The following is a 22,720-nucleotide window of genomic DNA, read 5'->3' as shown; positions in this document are numbered from 1 at the left end:
TATATATATAAATATATATATATACACACACACATGTATATTTATGCATGTGAATATATATCATCATTTAACATTTGTCTTCTGTGCTGGTATAGGTTAGATGGTTTGACAGAAGCCGGCCAGGTAGAAGACTACAGCAGGCTACTGTGTCTGTTTTGGCATGGTTTTTTTTACAGCTGGATGCCTTTCCTAACACCAACCACCCCGTAAAGTGGATTGAGTGCTTTTTGTGTGGCACCAGCACAGATGAGGTCAGTTCTGGCATGGTTTTTACACACACACATACACATATATATGCATGCATACAGGTATTTAGGGTAACGGGTAAAGAATGACCATGGGATTGCACCTAGAAAGTTACCCTCCGAGGCTCAAGTCTGGGCAAGGTTGTTTATGGAAGACCAGCACTTGCCCGTGCATACCAGCCTCTCCTCTCCATGCCAGTGATGTTATCCAAGGGAAAGGCAAAGGCCGATACAGTTTGACACCAGCGATATTGCAACATACAGGTATTTATATATATGTATACAGTTACTTCTCTTTCCAGCTGCTCTCCATCACCTTTATATAATGTGGGGTTGCCATACATCTCCTCAGCAGCAAAACACCTGTTCTCTTTCTATCAAACTTGGTACAAAGCCATCTACTTCTAAACTTCACTCTCGCTTAGTTGAGGGGAATTTTCCTTTTTTCTCTGTCTTGTGAGATAACCTCACAAGTACTGGTATCATGAGAAAAACACCATAAGTATATTGAGTTTTAATAAAGTTAAGTATTGCTATGCCTAAACAAAATCATTATATATATATATATATATATATATATATATATATATATATATATATATATATATATATATATATTTACACATATATATATCTTTAGTAAGAAAACTAATAAATTGGTGTTATTTGAACAAAGTCCTATGTAGTATTTGTTCATGCACAAAGCCACAGAAACTCCCTCGTCACTCTCACCATCAGAAATATAATGAAGTAAACCGATTGGTCCACAGGGAACCTGTAACCAATGATGCCATTGTTTACAGAATGTGACACAAAAAATAAAATAAAATAAAATAAAATACAACATAATATACTGATAAACTTGAATCAACTTACTTTTGGGATATTAGACACAACTTCATAGGTTACACCACTGTCTAAGAATAAATCCTGAAAAAAAGATTAACAGAATCTGGTTAGCAGAAGGTTAACAATAAATTACATATATAAAGCTATTGTTATACTTGATTAACATTAATGACCTATAATTTTATGTTTTCCATCTCTGGATGTTAACATTTTTGCTACCATATTTCTGCTAAAATACACTGCCTTTGTTTCAATAAACTTTCAAAATAATGAAGAATTTAGTAAAATTACAGTCATTATTAATCTGGTGTGAGGAACATAAATTAACATGAAATTTTGATAGTTTTAATCTAATTCAACCCTTTAGCATTCATATTATTCTGTCAAAAGCAATGCTTATTTATTCACATTGTTTTCAAATTAATCATGCTTTATCTTGCAGTTTTGAGATTTTGATGAGGTAACTGTTCATTCTTAGAATGAGATTGTAGTGCAGGTGTAAGAAACCAGATCTAGCCAGTTTGAGCATAAAACAGGTAAAATATTTTGACCGGATATGGCCAGTTTAAGTGCTAAAGGGTTGAAACAGGAAGTATCATAGAACCAAAGGCATTCTCAAGCAGGTTAGGTACCAAAAGGGTTAAATAATCAAGACTTCATTCATAAATATAGTATGTGTGTTTTCATTGATGTATATTATTGGCTGATAAACTGTAGCTATTCAAGAAAAGTCCTTAGTGGTGTTTGTTCCTGCACAGTTACAAACACTCCTTTCTTACTCTGATTCATACATACATAAATTTCAGTTTTAATTGACAGGCAATGGGAAAAATGAAAAATGAAGATAAGAAACTGGACAAATGTGTAGATGTGAAGGTCTTGAAAGAGTATCTGGACAACTTTTATCTGAAATATCAGATGAACCCACATTGCAGAAGGAGGCACAAAGAAGAGCAGCTCCGTCCAACTTGTTACTTCACTAGAAACAGTAAAGAAAAGAAATGCAAGGTGCTGAAAGATGGTGCTCCAGTGTGGCTTCAACCAGTAAAAGATAAAGGTAGTGGAGACCTATATCAGGAAGTTAGGAGGGAGGCTAGAAGACAGGTATACCTAGCCAGGGGAGAAGCAGAAAGGAGGAAGTTTGCCAATGTTCTGCAATGTGAGGGTCAGAGGCTTGAAGGGTTTCAGATTGCAAGACAGTGTGTCAGAGAAAATTGTGATGTGGAAAGAGAGAAATGAGTTAGCATTGATGATGGCTCACTTCTTGCTACCTCTGTTAGTAACAAAGGGCCTTGCCTGCAGAGTGAAAGGCAGGTTGTATGATGCATGTGTACAAACAGTTATGCTATGTGGCAGTGAGACATGGGTTGTGACTACTGAGGATATGCAAAGGCTTAAAAAAAATGAAGCCAGTATGCTCTGCTGGTTGGGTAATATCAGTGTGCATATACAACAAACAGAATGTAAGTGATTTGAGAGAAAAACTGGGTATACGAGGCGTCAGATGTAGTGTGCAAGAGAGAAGACTGCACTGGTATGGCCATGTAATACATATGAATGAAGACAGTTGCATAAAGAGGTGCTGATCTCCAATTGTAGAGGGAACATGTGGAAGGGGTAGACCCAGGAAAATGTAGAATGAAGTGGTGAGAAAGGACTTACAGACATTGGGACTCACAGAGGGGATGACAGGGGACCAAGACTCCTGACAGCTTACTGTGCTTGAAAAGACACATCAAGCTAAGTAAAAGTGTGGTTGTCCTTGCATACAGGCTGTCCCCTTCATCCCTCTCCAGCTGAGTATTCCTAATTGTGCAGGCTCATGGGTGCTCGTGACATGTAAAATGCATCTGTACCAGTGTCACATAAATACACTTATGCTGGTACTGCGTAAACGCACCCAGTGCATTCTGTAAAGCAGTTGGCGTTAGGAAGGGCATCCAGCCATAGAAACCATGCCAAAACAGACATGGAGCCTGGACAATTCATCAGCTGGTGCGCACCTGTTAAACCGTCCGACCCATACCAGCATGGAAAACAGATGTTAAATGACGATGATGATGATATGGTGAAAGTGAACTTGTGATCAAATAAAAGCATTTCCTAAACTCAGTAAGTTTATACAAACATTCTGAGAATCCCAAAAGTTCCCGTGTGTGAATTAGTTTTGAGTGTATAAAGTGTTGCACAGCAATGAACCCATTGAGAAGGCAACATATGTGTGGACTGGGGTGGGCAGTGAGAGGGAGGGGTGAAGCGTGTTGGAGAGCAACTTCATGTTATACAGCTAGGAGACCCTTTTTTTGGAGACAGTCTAGAATGTTCTTTCGGTGTAGTAGCCCCACCATTCCAGATGTGGGAGCAATGATCCAATGTGGGTTCCCACTATCCTTGAAATAGTGAAATGCTATAAAACTTTATTCAAAATGGGATTTCAATCGAAATCATCATCATCATCATCATCATTTAATGTCTGTTTCCAATGCTGGTATGGGCTGGATGGCTTGACAGGAGCTGAGAATTCCAGAATTCCCACTAGGATCCACTGTTTTAGCATGGTTTCTATGGCTGGATGCTCTTCCTGATGCCAACCACTTCACAAAGTGCACTGAGTATTAGGTGTTTTTTTACATGGCACCAGCATCAGTGCTTTTTATGCGGCACTGTGTAGCATCTTATCTATGGACACAGAGAGTTTTTTTTTTTTATCTAATATTTCCAGGAACCAAAATGTAGAAAACAACCTGGCATCACCAGAACTTAGCAGAAATTTTTATTTGTTGCCATTTGAGATTTATTGAAACTCTAATGTTAAGAAAAAAAAAAAAAAAAAGTCTGCTTAGATTATTTTTTTGTAGAATAAAGAAATAAAGAAAGAACGGGAATGCATGAAGGAAGCATATCAGTCAATGTTGCTAAGAGATTTACTAGCTTCAGGTGACAATAATATTTACTGCATAGAGTTACAGAGAGAAATTATAGCAATATTCCCGGAAGACAAGCAACTAGAAGAGAATAGAAAGAGACACAAACCAACTTCCTAAATGTCACTTAAGCTATTGTAGCAGAACCAGACAAAGACAAAGGAAAAAGAGGTGGAATGGAATGGAATAGAATGGAATGGAATGGGTAGTGTTGGGAGGAGGAAGTTGATGAAAATGTTTTAAAAATAACCAGAATGAAATGGCAGAAGAGAAGCGAGGAGAATAGAATAAAATGCAATGTCATAAAATATGATTTATCAAAGAAAGGGAAAAGATATAAGGAAATGGACAGAATCTAAGAAGAAAGATGCTGATAAAACAAATAATCAAATCATTCTATGGATAGCTAGATGTAAATAATGAAATGAAAAAAAAAAATAAATAAATAAAAATCTAAGAAAGATGAAATCTTAGATGATGTAAAGAAAAAGTAAAAAGTAAAAACTAAAAACAAAAAGTAAAAAAAAAGAAATGAAATCCAATCAAATCAAGATATGGTTACTGTAACAAGTAAACAGGAAGTGATCCACTGGATAAAAGATAAATGAAAGTAATAATAATAATAATAATAATAATAATAATAATAAGGAAATAAAAGAATTAACATGCAGATTCAAAGGCAGCAGCAATGAATTCAATTTTCCAGAGTTGGGTTAATTTGTTTGGTAGCCAAAAGAAGGAACAGAAGAGGAAAGGAGCATTGAAAGGAGTGAAAAGGGAGAGGAGGAGGGGGAGGAGAGAGAGAGAGAGAGAGGGAGAAAGAAGGAAAAGAAAAAAGGAAAGAAGATTGAAAGAAAGAAGGAAAATTTGAAGGGAATAGAAAATGGAAGGGAAATGTGTTTAAGAGACAAAGAGTGGTGTGTGTGTGTGTGTGTTTGCTTGTATGTGTTTGTGTGCATGTTTATATTTACGTATATTTTCTCCCATGCATGCTTGTGTGTGTGAGTGTGTATATGTGCATGTATGTGTATGCATGCATGTATGTATGTATGTATGTATGTATGTGTCTATATATATATATATATATATATGTATATACATGTGTGTGTATATATATATGGAAGAGAAGGAAATACATAGATTAACAGTGAGATACATAAATCAATAAATATATTGAGATAGAGGAAAAGAGAACATTTTCAAAGTTTTCTATGTAAAAAAAAAAAAAAAGAGATACATATGAAATGAATAAATGAAGCATATATATATATATATATATATATATATATATAAAAAGAAAAAGAAATCCAGCAAAATGAAATTTAGTTCAAAGACCATTCATGATAAGCAACTGATGGTGAAATTTGTTATTGACAAAGGAAGGTGAATGTTTCAAAACTGAACTGAATGTATACAATTTTTAAAAATATTTCTTCAAAAAACCCTTTACGCACACACACAGATAGATGCATAGATAAACTGTTAAGGTCATCATTTGGAATTGAGGGTAACTTAGGGTTAGCTTTGAGATTGAGGATTACTTGGTAGTATGAACCATGCTTTTGTGAATTGTTTCGGGCACCTTTGTAGTCACAGGTAGACACAAACATCTTCTAAGTACTCTTACTCTTGACCCAGTAAAACACCTACAGGTGCAGGTGTGGCTGTGTGGTAAGAAGCTTGCTTCCTAACAGCATGGTTCTGGGTTTAGTCTCACTGTGTGGCACTTTGAACAAATATCTTCTTATTTCTTTATTGCCCACAAGGGGTTAAACAAAGAGGGGACAAACAAGGACAGACAAAGGGATTAAGTCGATTACATCGACCTCAGTGCGTAACTGGTACTTAATTTATCGACCCCGAAAGGATGAAAGGCAAAGTCGACCTCGGCGGAATTTGAACTCAGAACGTAATGGCAGATGAAATACTGCTAAGCATTTCGCCTGGCGTGCTAACGTTTCTGCCAAATATTGAACAAATATCTTCTACTATAGCCTTGGGTTGACCAAAGCCTTGTGAGTGGATTTGGTAGATGGAAATTGAAAGAAGCTTGATGATGATGTGTGTGTCTTTGTATCTATGTTTGTTCCCCATAACTGCTTGATAACCAAAGTTGGTTTGTTTATGTCCCTGTAACTTAGTAGTTTGGCAAAAGAGGTCAACAGAATAAGTACCAGGCTTAAAAAAAAAAATAAGTGCTGGGGTGAATTCCTTTGACTAGAAATTCTTCAAGGCAGTGCCCCAGCATGGCCGCACTCTAATGACTGAAACAAGTCAAAGATAAAAGATACAACAGCTACTAGAAGAGAAGTGGGAGGGGCTACATCAGAAGCTGGCACTCTTTTCAGATGAGTATATTGGAACAACATAAAATGAAGATCCTTGCTCAAAGGCGTAAGGCACCACCTGGCTCAAGCACTGATTCCGAGTCCAACATCTTAACCATTAAGCTGCACACCTTCACATAATACCATATATCCAGGCATTATAATGCACAAACTATATCTGAACAACTGACTTCAAAGGAATAATTCACAATTGGCTTTATAATGAAAAGCTTATTGAATGAAAGCTTCAAAGGCTATTCTGAGAAGAACCTGTGTAATCATTAACAGACTGGACATTCTATGTTTTCTGTATAATGGTTTTCATTTAAATTAGTACTGTGGCTGTGTGGGTAGATGCACTCATGGATGTGTGATTAAGGAGTTCATTTTACAACCATGTGACTTCTGGTTCAGTCTCACTGCATGGCACTTTGGGTAAGTGTCTTCTCTGTCATAGTCCCTGTGCCAACCAAAATCTTTGTGAGTGAAATTGGTAGAGAAGAAACTATGTAGAAATCTGTTGTTTATATATTGCAACGACTATAAAGCTTGAAACAGGTGTACCGCGGAATCCTTTGTGTTCTGTTTTTATTTTTACGTTTTTAATTTATATATATATGTATGTATAGGTGCAGGCAACTGTCTTCTACTATAGCTTCAGGCAAACCTTGTGAGTGGATCTGGTAGATGGAAAATGAAAGAAGCTTGTCAAGTGTGTCTTTGTGTCTGAGAACGTCCCCCATCCATTGCTTGAGAATCAGTGTTATTGTGCTTATGTCTCTTTAAAGATAAAAGATGTGTGTTTGTGAATGTTTTGTTGCTAGACAAATGGATTTGGCTAGTTTAGGCCTCCATGATGTAGTGGTTTGGCAAAAAGTAACTGATGCCAAACTTGAAAAACAAATAATAAGAACTTGAGACTGATTTCTTTGACTACAATCTTCAAGTGGGGCTGCAATCCTATGAGTGAAGCATGTACAAGATTACAGGCAGGTGCAACATTGTGTATGTGTGTGAGTGTATCTTCTTGCAATGTGGAGGCAGATGTTTCCTCCTCCTCCTCATCACCATCATCATCAAGCATCCGTTGTCCATGCTGACATGGGTTGGACAGCTTGACTAGGGCTAGTAAGCTGGAAGGCTGTACCAGACGCCAGTCTGATTTGGCATGGTTTTCTACGGCTGGATGCCCTTCCTAATGCCAACCACTCCGAGAGTGTACTGGGTGTTTTTACGTGCGCATTACACTCTTGGAGTGCAATAATTTGTGTTTTGGTCTAAGTGCTTAAATAGAGAAATGAGGAATCATCAAACCACAATTAAAACTAAGAGTAAAATAAGGAAAACAAAAGTATATGAAAACAAAAAAGTATATGAAAACAAAAATTAACTGAGAAAAAAAGTAGATATACAATGTGTTGATGCGTGTGTTTTTGTGTAAGGTAAACATTAATTACATTCCCAGATCATGGTTTCACTCAATCAGCCTGTCATCGGTCAACTGTATACATCAATGGATTGGACAGAAAAAAACTATTTACCTTATACATATCAGACTCTACATCTGTAATCACACTTTGTACCAAAAATAAACAAAAATCATATAAATGTATATATACACACATACACATAGAGAGAAACATATATAAATAAACACAAATATACAAATAGATATATGTGCAAACACACACACACACATACAAATACACACACACATACAAATACACACACACTGATTCATATATATATATATATATATGTATATACACAGGGTGTTCATAAATTATCTTTACAACTCCCACAATTTACTGTATCTATTAAAGTTGAGATTTATCAATCAACATCTTTGCAACCAATGGAAACCCACATGGAAGTGTTCTGATGTTTCTAATAAATTCTGCTGAATTATCCTTATTTTCCTATTTTTTCCTGATTTGTAAAGGTAATATATGGACACCTGTATGTAAACTAGAAGAGACAAAATATCAAAAGAGAAATCGTACAGATCTTGTGATCCTTTTCTTAAGCTTGTCTGTGATACTTGTTAGTCCTTGTTTCTTGTATATGTTAATGCAAAGTCTTTTGCGCAAAACCAGCTCCATTGAAGCTGGGTGACTTAGTCTGACAATTGCTTTCAAAATTAAGTAGACACGCTCATTTGACGGTGTCACTCTGTTCAAATATTGCGAATCGTGGATGGAGGAATCCCAAGATGCAATTGCACAAATCTGAATTTAAAAAGAAAACGAGGAAATCATTGAAGGTACAAGAAGAAATCAAAAACAAAATGAAACAGCAGATGAATAACATCGTGGTACAAAACTGTTTTATAAAAGGCAGTGCAGGCTTGAACCTTATTTTCTAAAAAAAAAAAAAAACATATTACACTTAATTTTGTTTTATATATAAGAAAAATATTAGCTACATAAAAATATCAGCTACATAAATATTATGTACATAAAAATATCCTAAGTATAAAAAAAAAAGTTGAATGAAATCAGAGTGCAAAATTCTTTATTAGATTTAGCAAAGATAGTACAAGGCAGGGGCTGAAAAATTCTTGGCTTTAAGGGTATTGTAAAAAGTCTGGTTGGAGGTCCAACCTTCAGAGTTCTTTTATAGGGCATAGAAAAACTGAAGGGCTGCTGCAATGTGTGTGCAAATCTGAGGGGAATATGTTGAATGAAATCACAATTAATTGAGCCTCCTGTATTTTCTTTTACCCAAAGCCAGGAACTTTTCAACAGCCCTTTGTACAAGCCTGAACTTTATTTTACCTTTAAAAAAACAAAACAAAAGCATAAAAAAAAATAAAAAGAACAAAATCAAACATATTACAGGTTTTTTTTATATGATAAAATACTGAATATATAAAAACACCTTAAATTAAAAATATTTTCATTGAATATTATAAATAATAAAAATGTTGTCCTCACTTCTCTGCTCGCAATCAGATCAGTGGCTGAAAAATGTTTCATTCACTAGTTAATAAAATTAACTTCCAGGCAATTTTTTGTGTGCATACTCTACACATCTTCACATTCATTGTCTGTTTCTTTCTCTCACATGCACACATTTTTGTGTATATAAGAGATTTCTTACACTCTATCAAAACTTACTGCCTCTATAAGATTGAGAATGTATTAGAAATTCAGGGATTGCCAAACTAAAACCAAGAAAACATTCTCTATTCTTGACATATGTCATTATATTTTGATTTAATCTCATGATTTAATTCATTTTATTGAACAAAGTAAAATCTTATTTATATGATGGTGAATTTATTCCCACTTGATCATTAATTAAATTCAAATTATTTCACCATATTTACTGCTGAGAATCCTCTTAATCTCCTAATATGAATATCATTATTTAAATTTAAAGTACGTTCAAAGTATATATCACTGCAATGATCTAGATTTAACTACTCTTCTATTTTCAAACAGTATCATACACTGATATTGGATGGACAATATTCCTGCTATATCATACAATTAACAGATCAATTATACTGAAACATAAAAATTTCAACTGTATTGTGTAATTTTGTTTTTCGTTTTTTTTATAGCAGTGTTCCTGTGGCTGGATGTTCCACCTCATTCAAACCATGATGACTGAAAAGAGTGAATATGTTCACCATGTCACCAATGCATGTGTGGATAGTATAAAGAAGATACAGTGATGCTACTGCATAAAAATGCAAACAAGCAGAAGGAGAAAAGCACCTCAAATACATGTAGACCAAGAAAATTTTGGAAAATAATCATTTCATCAAACATGAAATTATTGTGCTTTACAGAGGTGAAGGAAGAGGTTTAAAACATAATGTAAGTTATATTGCAGATCTATCAAACCTATGCCAGCAAGGTAAAAAAGAAGAAAAAAAAAATGAAAGAGAAAAAGAATTATGATGCAATAATCTGTCATGAAGTTTTAAAGCAATATATAAAAGCTGTTCCAATAATTGACACATATTAGATGTGTCCTGTTCTTTTCCCATTAAACTTATTTGCCCATTTGCTTTTATTTCACTAATGTCTCGAACACATAAATCTTTTATTCATTAATAGCATTAAGTATAAAATACTCACATCTTTTTCTCCATATGTCTTAATGATTGGTAAGCTGTAAAATTTCGCCCCATGTTCTTTGGGGAGAATGGAGTTGATTCCAGCAGCTTGTAAGCCTTCCTTGGCACTAGGTGTGCTCATATCATCAGCTGGAATTACAGAAAAAAATACCATTAAAGAATTAATGAGACAAATGAGATAAACTAGCATTAACACCACATCAACTAGATTAATTGACAGTGAGCTCAGAAATATGCCAATATATGTCTAAAATTGATTTATTCAATGTGATTATTTGTTGAATATTTAACACATACAAAACACACATAACCCTGTTTCTTGTCATCATAACTATTAATAAGGTATCATATTATGTTGGTGATGTATAAAGATTCTTCACTGAAAAATAATGAGATCAACTGAGCGAACCCAACACAGGAAGGTAAAAAAAAAAGAGGAAAATGTAATCCATAAGCAATAAGTCTTCATAGTTGAAATTAAAAGCACCCCCACACTTCAAAAGTAAAAAAAAAAATGGAAAAAAAGAAAAGTAAAATTAATTGACACAGTAGGAGGTTTCTATGGCACTTTAAACTTCAACTCCTTAATAGACTCAAACTGCAAATCAATGACTTTGTAGCACAGCTGCAATCAAAGCCAATTTTATTTCCAATTTTAAACTGATTTCTTCACTCAGGGCTCTGCTGAGATAACTAAAATATGGAAGCTTAAAATATATATATATAAAATAGAGGAAAAAAAAATTAAATTAAGCAAACTAGCTAATGGCGCTTTCTAATGTATTAAATTGTAACAAAAACTATTAGCTCATGTCATTTTTGATGTTCATGATGTATTGAACATTATAATATTGGAATACATTTATAACCAAAACATCAGGTCACTGGTTTTCTAACAACATTCACTCATATATATAATATTTCAAAGAAATATATAGTTCCATTGCATAGCACTATGGGCTAGTGTCTTCTATTACAGAGCTGGGCCAGCCAATGCTTTGTAAATGATCAATTTGATAGACAGAAAGGAAACTATACATATATAAATATATGAGGGGTACTGAAAAGTTCCTGGCTTTAAGGGTATCATGAAAGGCCTGCTTGGAGGCCCAACCTTCCAAGTTCTTTTACAGGGCTTAGAAAAATCGAAGGACTGCTGCAATAAGTGCATGAATCTGAGAGAAGAATATGTTAATTAAAATCATAATAAACTGATCCTTCTGTGTTTTCTTTTACCCAAAGTCAGGAACTTTTCAGCACCCTTCGTATACACACATACACATCATCATTTAATGTCCGCTTTCCATACTGGTACGAGTCAGATGGAACACACACACACACACACACATATATAAAACAGAACAGAATTTGTTCATAAAAAATATTTTGTTGCATTGTGTTGTCATCCATTTCATGAACAAAGAATAATCATCAATAGGGTTTTCGAGTGAGATCATTGCCAGTGCCCCTGGACTGGCTCTTGTGCGGGCGGCACATAAAAGACACCATTTCGAGCGTGGCCGTTTTCGTGCGGGTGACATGTAAAAGCACCCACTACACTCTCTGAGTGGTTGGCGTTAGGAAGGGCATCCAGCTGTAGAAACTCTGTCAAATTGGATTGGAGCCTGGTGTTGCCATCTGGTTTCACCAGTCCTCAGTCAAATCGTCCAACCCATGCTAGCATGGAAAGTGGACGTTAAACGACGATGATGCTGTATAGTGTAAATTGTATAATCCAACTGCACTGTCAAATCTTCAGAGATATGTAACTTTAAATTGTCATTTTATGTATACATAGTGGATTAGTAATAGTGTTGCATCACTGGTACCACAATCCTGTTTTCTTTCAGAGATGGAGTACACATGGAGGTCTAAATAATGGTTATTTGGTATGCAATTTAAATTGCACTACACACACATGTAATCCATGTACATGTATGTATACTCATGTGAATATTGTCAACCTGTGGTTTCACTTGTTCCTGCCTGAATGAAACAGTGATATAATGTTTACATTCCTTTCTGACATTACAACTGTACATTGAAAGACCAGAGGAATAGAAAATTCCCTTACTCGAAAAACAGTTAAAAGTTGACAACAGGAAGAATATCAGACTATAAAATCCTGCCCCAAATAAGTCCTTTTCTAATCCATGCTAACATGAAAAAAGCAGACAAAAAGACAAACAAATAAATGTATGAGTAACAAGTATTCTTTTTATTTCTAAATACCTACCATTCAGATCGAGGAATAATACAGGTACATGCTGCTCCATGTCCGGAAGAGTTTCACTGGCACAAAAAAAAAGAAAGAACAAAGAAAAATTTAAAATTATATTTCAATTTAAAAGAATGAATTTTTATAATTTACTCAGAGCTGTACTGGGGCAACTAGTCAGGGATGGAACAAGTTTCCATTAGCACATATGCAAATAACAAGGGGAAAGAAGCCTACAAGGGACATACTTGGCTAACAATTGACCTGCTAGAAATAGCAGCCAAATTTCCTTCAAATCACATCCTACAATCTTCAGCAAAGGATGCATTGGGCAAGGCAGTTCCTGACATAAAAAAAAAAGTCACAGCCGGAATGTTTTGATCCCAGGTTTGATCAAACAGGTTGATCTGAGGTTAAACAACATACCAACATAATTTTGCTCAAACATTTTGAGAATATGAAATTTCAACAGGGACATTGAATAAAATTAATGTAACATTGTCAAAATATTTATTTACGAATTTATATGTACAGTGTTTAAACCAGTCAGCCATAAGTGTTTGTTGCTCCTATTAGAAAGTGAAATTCAAAAGCTTACTAGGATACAACTATACAGCTTCTAAATAACAACCATAAATTACAACTGGGTTATTTAAGTATGAATAAACTCATAATGATTTAAGTATCAATGAAATTGTCAATCAAATGTCATTTAAAAGTGTGGACTAATATATGAAGATGAATTGAAATACTGAATAGCAAATTCAAGACCAGCCAAAATACTGTAGTGCAAACTATAGCGTAAATTGTAAATATTTTTTATAGTATCACTAGTCATATTTTCAACATTTAAGTATATAAAGTAAACACAAAGCTTAGAATTATAAAAGAGATTATTGGGGGGAAAAAAAGCAAGAAACAAAAAATGAAAAAACACCATCACTATATATATATATATATTTCATAGTACTTCATGATTTAAGATGTTGTGAGAAGTGAGCGCATGATAATGTTTGTAATGAGCTTGTTATTAGAAAATGCTGGGAAGTTTACTTACAGAGTGAATATAGATGAATAAGAGTGTGTTAACCTTCGGTTACTACAAGCTATTTCACACACAATATTTAAAATAATTACATAGAAGTTAATGGTTACAAATATAGTTACGTATACATTACAAAACCATCAGAAATTACAATTTCAAACTGAAATAAGGAGAAAAATTCTGTGGGTTTTATCACCAAAGGCACATGGCCTAGTAGGTAGGGCACTGCACTCGTGATCAGAAGATCATGGTCTTGATTTCAGGACTTAGTGACAGTGTTGCATCAATGGTACTACAATACTGTTTTCTTTCAGAGATGGATGAAATTATTTACCTGTCAGCTGGTGCCCCTGGTATGCCACTTCCAGCAGCAGGGACCAGCACAGCGTTTCTTTCTTCAGTAAGTCCAATCCATTGTTCAACTAGAGATGTCTCTCGGTCGACTTCAGCTTCATTCTTATCTGAAATATGATTTTTAAAAAAATGGAACATTAACCTTCAAGTTCTCATACATCCATACAACTTGAAACTCTGAGAACTCCCTCCCCCAACAAAAAAAAAAAAAGAAAGAGAAAATTACTTTTATTTTTCTAATTATTTAGTTCAAGGCAATAGACTGATGCCACACAGTCTTTGCAGCCCTTTCCTCATTAGTAAGTTTGATGCTATTGATGTTCAGTTGGAATTTCTGTAGGGATAATGCACCAACATCATTTAATGTCCTTTTTCCGTGCTGGCATGGGTTGAACAATTCAACAGAAACCAACAAACGAGAGGGCTGCATTGTGCTTGACTTTCTGCTTTGGCATAGATTTTACAGCAGGATGCCCTTCATAATGCCAACCAATTTATGGAATGTACTGGATGTTTTTTTTTTGTGGTAGTAGGGAAAATGTGAGTGCTGAAGGAGAGTTCCTGAAGTTGAGGATCTATTAACATAAAATTGGTGGTTGAGGGAAAACACTGGAGAAATGAGGATGAAAGACAAGTCTATTGATGAGGATGGGAACAAGCATGCTATTTCAGAAGACCAGAACCATTGCAATAGCAGTAGAGATACCAACAGCAGTATTGCTAGACACAATATTTTAGTTTTTTTTAAAACAGTTCCCCAAATGTAAACAATACACTGTACAGGAAGTAAGTTGAATTGAACTCAAGTTGTCGAATTTGGTTAAGTTTGTATAGAAAATAGTCTCAGAGCCACCATAAACATTTAAAAAAATAACATTTTCTCTCCAATGAGAGTCTTTTAGAAATGATTTTAGAAATTTTAGAAATGGTTTTTTCTTGAGTCAGATCATCACCAGTTTCTGCAAAGTCTGGTTTTTATTTAAATTTTTGAATTCTAATGTGCTATTTTCCTAATGTCTGAAAAATGGTATGTCATTAAATTTTCCCACATAGTTATTACATTAAATATAACTATGTAGTTAAGAAATTAAATATGAGCTTAACAGATACATATAACGATTCTACAAGAAATTTATTATATTGCTATTCCTGTTAGAAAAAGTTAAAGAATACAACCAATCATTTTACATTGAGTATTAATGCAAGTTTTTAATGTAGGCACAAGGCCTGAAATCTGGGGGGCAGGGGAATTGTCAATAATATAGACTACAGTACTTGAATAATTATTTTACTAACCCCCAGGATAGATGAAAGGCAAAGTAGATCTCAGTGGGGTTTGAACTTAGAACATAAATTGGGTTGTAACTAAATAGTGAAAAGCATATTGCCCAGTACTTTCACTGTCAGGTGGTAGAAACACCATACGTACAGAGCTATTCAGCAGGATTATACTACTTTAAGACACTAAGACATCACACTTGCACACACACACAGAGCTTTCCAATAGCAATCAACGTGGAAACAAACTTAATCATTAGAGTAAGAAATATTCTTCCATGTTAGTGACTTATAAAAAGAACTTAAGAGAACATAAAAGGCCATTTAATGACAGCTTCTTCAGATTTAGGGTTATTTATTGCTATAACCTAATGGTACTGCTTCTTGCGGACATATTGTTTTCCATGTAGGAATATTCTTGTATATGTATGTATGGTGTCTGAGTATATGTGTGTAAAGTGTAAAATAATTCCTTGCATTGATTTGATCTTATCACTTTGACATTATTAAACAGCAATTCTTCATCAATATACATCTAGCTCAGCACCAGCCAGCCAAATCCGAGATGAAGCAGGAGATTTCAGAGCATTTATTCTGGATATAGCACAGCAATAATGGACTACAAACTTCACAATTCTCCAGCTCTAAGGTTATAACTTTAATTTTATACAACTATCATTGTACAGCATGCAACTATTTTATTCATGGAGTCAAGAGGACATTAAAGCAATGTTATGAAGTTTACATAAAATAATTGTTCTGTAACAAAGACACCGGACAATTGAACTCGAAGGTTATGAGTTGTAATTCCACTACCAGCAACATATTGTATGCCTCTGGGGAAAAAAGGTACATTATCTTGGAAAGCTTAACAGAGAAGAACAAAACAAAGAGCTACCACTTTATATTAGAGTGTATACATAAAACAAATATAATTTTAGTTGAAACATTTCTTTAATGAAATATAGATGACCTGTGGTGGAATTTTACACCATATGACTAGAGACTATTAAAGTTATTAGATAACCGTAAGTGTTAGAAAATTAGCCAGTGGTTGAAGTGTTGGGCTGTTTCAGTTTTGTTGACACTCACTTGTAATAGAAATGCACAGGTTGTATTCAATTGATTAGAAAAAAAAAAGTGGTTGCAAATTTAAGTGAGTGCTCGCTCATACATTATTTGATTATGAAAAAGGTATTTTTCAGTCAATAGCAATAATGCTAACAGTACAATTCTTACAAAAGAAAAACAAGGTAAAAACAAAAGATAATGGTGAATATTGATTATGCGTACACTATTATCTAGTTTACCACACACACATACACTTACACACACACACACCAGTACGGGTCTTTATTTTTCTCAAAGACTTATAAACAATCAGGAGATAGTTGAGAAATACAATGTTGTTTGTTTTCACTAACTGAACTAACACTATGGTGGTTCTGAGTAATAGTGGGAGATGGGACATACAGAGAAGATAAATCCATTTATTAAACAATATACGCTACAATCATAAAACTACGGAGGTACCGCTGTCTCCTCCTCCTCTCACTTCTATTATTAGGACAATGACCACTACTGCCTCCAATTCTTCCGACTAATGAATTGTTCAAGTCCATACAATACATATTTCATCCTTAAATCATCCCTACAATCACCTGTATCTCAGTTATTTCACCTCTGAAATATACCCCTTATTTTTTTTATATATTCTAAATAACATTTTGTCAGTATTGATATTGTTAGTTACAACTTTCTAGTGGGCCAATCATGGGCACCAGACGAAGTACTAGGGTTGATAAAACTATGAAACCCTTATGGGTGGTGTCCTGGCATCTAATTCCAATAACTGAAACTAGTAAAAGATTAAAACTATGAAAATTTTTATGGTCAAAGGACAAAAAAATAAGAGTCATCCTCCTCCTCCCTCTCCTCATTATCTTCTTTTAATGTCCATCTTCCATTTTGGTGTGGGTTTGACAAATGAAAGAGAAGCAATTAGAGCCTTGTATTTTCATGTGATTTTGTTCCAGATATAATTTGGTAATCTGCCAATTGCTTTAGAACTGAAAAAGGATAAAATAAAAGACTATGCCAGGAGAGAAAAAAATTATTCTGATAGAAGCCAATGAGGGAGACATTACTTAGTCATGAGATCTGCTAGAAACAACAGCCAAATCTTCCTCAAATCATACTACCCGAATAAAGAATGGTTGTGTTAATGATATTTTGTGTTATCTAAAAAAAATATATTTCTAAAAAGGCAAGATAGTCATGGTTGGTGCACTGTTGATCATAGTCTGCTCAATCAGGGTTGACCTGGGCCTAAACAAATCGTGTCACTTGCAAGAAAGTATGACTTGCCAGTAGGCTTTCACCAACAGTTTTAGGTACCTGTATAGTTGCAAGCTGGCATAGACATCATCTTGGCCCTCTCATCCTTGGCATCAAAGATGTGACAGCATGAGGCTTGTGGGTGGGGGTTATAGCAGCACTCGGCTGGTACTAGTTTCAGCTTAGTAAATCAAAGCAATGAGAAATGAGTTACCTTGCTCAAAGACACAACAAAAAAAAAAAAACCATGCTCAAAACCGAACCTATGACATCCTGATCACGAGCCTAACACCCTAACCATTAGGCCCTGCATTTTCCACATACAGGTGTGGGGAAGAGCAGAGTTAAACAGCAGCAACATTTCTAAACTTCCATTTTGTATTTGGTTTGCAAGATTCTTGATGTGAAATCATGTGTTGAAATAAATTTTGCTGTGTCTTGGGAGAGTCATTATGCCAATAAAAAACAACACATGCACACAGGTTCAATCCCGCTTCTTTATTGTTAGTCAATTGGTTAAATACATAACCAACTAACTAATCAATCGTTTTTTTAATGTGTTGGTTAAACAAGCATTCAGTTGTCTGTTTGTCAAAATTCCTTTGTTGCCATTCACATAAGAACGGGTACTAATTTTCAGTAAGTTAATAAGGCTGATACTTCAAGAAATTAACAGAAATACCAAATGACATTACACATTCAATTCTGTCAATATGGCTTTAAACTGATGCACTAACTTCACTGATAATTTTATAGGGAAGGATACAAAGATAGTATTATATTGATTATTTCTCACCAGTCATTGGCACAAATATTGATCAATGATACTGATATGAAGAAGACATCTATATCTGTAATTAACATAATTAAAATGTATTGATAGGTTTATTTCTAACATTAATTAAACATTTAGACATTTGAAACATTGAGTGCCAGTAGTATTCATATTGATAGCGGCAACATTTTAATTTGCATGATAAGTGAAAGTCGCAGTTTGGCAATTCTTTTGATATTATTTTAATACGGAGATTTTGTCTAAACAATTAGCTACCTAATGAGTAATGAATCTAGTAAAATGGCTGAAGCCAATACTTATATCTGAAATGTGATGTATCAGATTAAATCCATACTAATAATCTATATCATTGTCCAAAGCTAATATCTGAGAAGGAATGAATATTTAACTTGAAGATTTTTATCATCAAATTACTTTAATTGACATAAAGCAGGGAATCAACATTATGAGAGAGATTATCAAATATAGGACAACAATTAACCTTTTAATATTAACATTCATATTTAAATTAAAATCTCAATTAAAATCTCATTATAACATGAATAATAATATGAGATTATTTCAGTTGCACAACAACACAATATATCGTAGACATGGCTGTCTGGTTATGATGTTCACTTTGCAACTTGGCAACCATGTGGTTTTGAGTTCAGTTCCACAATGTGACACTATGGGCTGGTGGCATCTGTCAATGCTTTGAGTGTGAAATTGGTAGATGGAGATTGCAAGGAAGCTTTCCCTGTGTGTGTGTGTGTTTTTATGTCCATTTATAATAAAAACAAGTTTCACATTAATCTGAACGGTTACTCTATATTTTTGTAGAGCATAAATTTATTATTCTAAGACAAGAATATTATCGACAGTGACTTTGAAGTTTTGGCTAGCTAAGAAATTATCGGACTGCAACCGTTAAACATATATATTTATATGCATACATACACACCACAAATACAGGTACATCAAATACCATATAACATAAATTCTTGCTTTATTAAAATTATCTCCACCTCTAGAGGATGTATCATAATCATGAAATGATCAGCTCATTTCTGTGTATGTGTGTGTGAGTGTGCGTGTGTGCGTGTGTGTGTGTGTGTGTGTTAGTGTTAATTTGGCAGGTCACTGTTTGACTAAAAAATGCTGTCTTCTTTCTCCAGTGAAAAGATGTTCTGTGGGGCAAGACATTTCACTAATGGGGGGAAAATACCAAACTTGGAAAAACAAAGGTTGGAAACAGGAAGGGCATCTTGCCCTGGAAAACCTGTCTCAATAAATTTTTGTCTAATTATTACCAGTTTGGAAAAAAATGGACAAAAAAACAATGGTGGAGGTGATGATTATATTGAAGATTAATTGACGCAATTAAGCAATCTATTTGTTAAAAATATAATCACAAATGAGTTAAAAGTAAATTTGGACTAACATAATACAAACAGTTTTATAAAATTATTCCATCCACTTACACTGACATTATAGACCAAAACAAAGAAAACCATGATTTGACTTACTGCTTTTCTTAGAAGTCATAGATCAGAATTAATGATGCTTAGGTGTGAAGTCTCATTTCTATTTAATCTCAAAAATACTTAAGGATACTTTGTTGGTTTGTTCCAGTTATACAACCTCAAGACATTGGAAACCTTTCACAACGACACACAGTGTTGAATTATTCATGAGAGAATGTTCGGTTTAATGCTTGGCTAAACTAAATCTTACACTTGATGTATGATTTAGTTAGGTGAAACTAAAGTGTATTAAACACATAATTACACTTCATCATACAGATAAAATATCAAAGGGAAAAATCTCATTGAAATGAACAGTAAGCAGAATTTATTTATAAAACTTGAGAAAGTAGTTGGATTTCACATTAGATGCATGTATAAATGAAGACTGTATTTATTTATTGTCTTTTTGTAAAGAGATATGGCTATGTGGTAAGAAGTCTGCATCCCAACCACATGTGTCCGGGTTCAGTCCCACTGTGTGGCACCTTGGGCAAGTATCTTTTGCTATAGCCTCGGGCTGATCAAAAACTTGTTAGTGGATTTAGTAGACAGAAACTGAAAGAAGCCAGTCGTGTATATATAAACATTAATATATATATATATATATATATATATATATTAATATCTATTTTTATGTTCAGTTATAATAAAAACAATTTTACATTAATCTGATAGGTTACTGGATACTTCTGTAGAATATAAATTTACTATTCTTATACAAGAATGTTGTTGACAGTGACTTTGAAGTTTTGGCTGGCTAAGCCATTGTTGAACTGTTTAATAATGATAATAATAATAATAATAATAACAATAATAATGTGTGTGTCTGTGTGTGCATGTCTTTGCGTCTGTATTTATCTTCCATCACCATTTGACAACTGGTGTTGGTGTATTTACATTTCTGTAACTTAGTGTTCTGGCAAAAGAGACTGAGTTCCAAGCTTAAAAGTATAAAAAAAAGTACTGGGGTTGATTCATTTGACTAAAATTCTTCAAGGTGGTGCCCCTAATGACTAAAACAAGTAAAAGGTAAAAGATAAAGACAACAACACTGAAAGTGAAGAATTCTAATTGAGATAAAAAAAATATGGTTACCTTGTTTGTTAATAAGCTTCTGAAACTGTTCAGCAAGGTAAGCCTTGCGTCGCATTAGAGCATCAGACCAACGCTCTCCAAGTAAATTGAGGTCTTCTTCTTGGTAGCTATCTAAGCCTTTTTGTAGCTTAGAGCGGACACAAATACATCCAATCGAAATAGAGACAATAGATTCGCAGATCAGTGGTAAGGTTCCAGAATTGGCCACTGGTTTTACACGAACCATCACACGTCTGGAGTGACCCTGTACAAAGAGAACAACAGATGATTCCCTTAAAAAATTAAATAAAACTAATTTCTTAAAAAAAAAAAAAAATCATTTCTTCAATCTTTGACCATCCTGTATGGATTCTTTAACTCTTTTGTTACCATATTTCTCTTGAAATACACTACTTTAGTTTCAATAAATTTTGAAAATAATGAAGAATTAATTAAAAAATAATTTTGTCATTATCAAAATGGGTTTTGGAACATTAATTAATATGGTAATGTGAAAGAGTAAGAAATCCCTTTCAGTCATGAATGACCATAAGATTGCATCTAGAAAGTTATCCTCTGAGGTACAAGTCTGGGCAAGGTTGTTTATGGAAAATCAGCAGTCACCCATGCATACCAGCCTCCCCTCTCTGAGGAAAGGCAAAGACTGATACAGTTTGGCACCAGTGACGTCGCAACTCATTTCTACAGCTGAGTGAACTGGACTAATGTGAAACAAAATGTCTTGCTCAACAACACAACACACAGCCTGGTCCAGGAATTGAACTCACTACCTCATGATTGTGAACCCAATGCTCTAACCACTGAGCCATGCACCTTCACTATTTCAAAACAGAAAGTTTGCATCATTGAACCTGGAATGGTCTCAGGTGGGTTGGTACCAAAAGGTTTAAATAATTTGTATTCTATAATCTCGTTATCAGAGTACAAAAAATGCTGGATCATCGTTACTATTCATCCTTTCAGTGTTGTTAAAATAAGTACCAGTGAAATATTGAGGTCGATGGTATTGATTTACCCCCTCCCCTCAAAATTTCTGGCTGTATGCCTAAATCAGAAACCATTATCAATGGGTTTCAATGAATTTCAGACATTTCTTTATTGACATATAATTTCCTAACACACATAAATCCTTGATTACATATTCATATTTTCTTCAGAAATATTTTTGTTTCAAAATTTGCTTATTAGGTTGTGACATAATAAATCATTTTTCTTAAGTTTATAATTGTAATACTAAAAGCTGAAATAACAAGCTTTATATTAAAACCAGAAAATAACTGTACGATGTTTTCATCAGCCATCTAAACACCAATAAAAGAAGTAATATTGTCCAAACTCCTCTATAATTGAAATGTGTATGAAACTTTCTGTGAGGAAGTTGTTTGTGAAATTATCAAGGAAATTGCGAAATTCACTTCCAATCCAATAATGATTTGCAAAACATTTCATTGGCCCAGTGCCACAGAAATATTTTGCAGAAAGTTCCATGAAATTATATCTAGCAACTAGCTGGGAGAGTAAGTCATCCATAAAAGTAGCTATGTAGAGTATATTGTGGCCTAAATTCATTCTTCTAGCCAAAGTGTCTACAAAATAACTAGCTTGAAGTTGAAAAGGTATTGTTTACAATCTCTCTCTCTCTCTCTCTCTCTCT

General features: G+C 34.2%; 1 protein-coding gene across 1 annotated transcript in view; it reads right to left on the bottom strand.

Annotated features, from left to right (window-relative positions):
* The window catches only part of LOC106881370 (kinesin-like protein KIF13A), a 696,895-nt gene that overhangs the window by 59,282 nt on the left and 614,893 nt on the right, over positions 1-22,720 (bottom strand). Inside the window, 6 exon segments of the mRNA XM_052966922.1 lie at positions 1,122-1,175; positions 8,349-8,573; positions 10,437-10,564; positions 12,672-12,727; positions 14,033-14,159; positions 21,067-21,310. Of these exon segments, the coding sequence (XP_052822882.1) occupies positions 1,122-1,175; positions 8,349-8,573; positions 10,437-10,564; positions 12,672-12,727; positions 14,033-14,159; positions 21,067-21,310 (834 nt within the window).

The sequence above is a fragment of the Octopus bimaculoides genome, chromosome 4, assembly GCF_001194135.2.
Source record: "Octopus bimaculoides isolate UCB-OBI-ISO-001 chromosome 4, ASM119413v2, whole genome shotgun sequence".
Taxonomy (NCBI): domain Eukaryota; kingdom Metazoa; phylum Mollusca; class Cephalopoda; order Octopoda; family Octopodidae; genus Octopus; species Octopus bimaculoides.
This window is presented reverse-complemented; position numbering and strand designations above follow the sequence as displayed.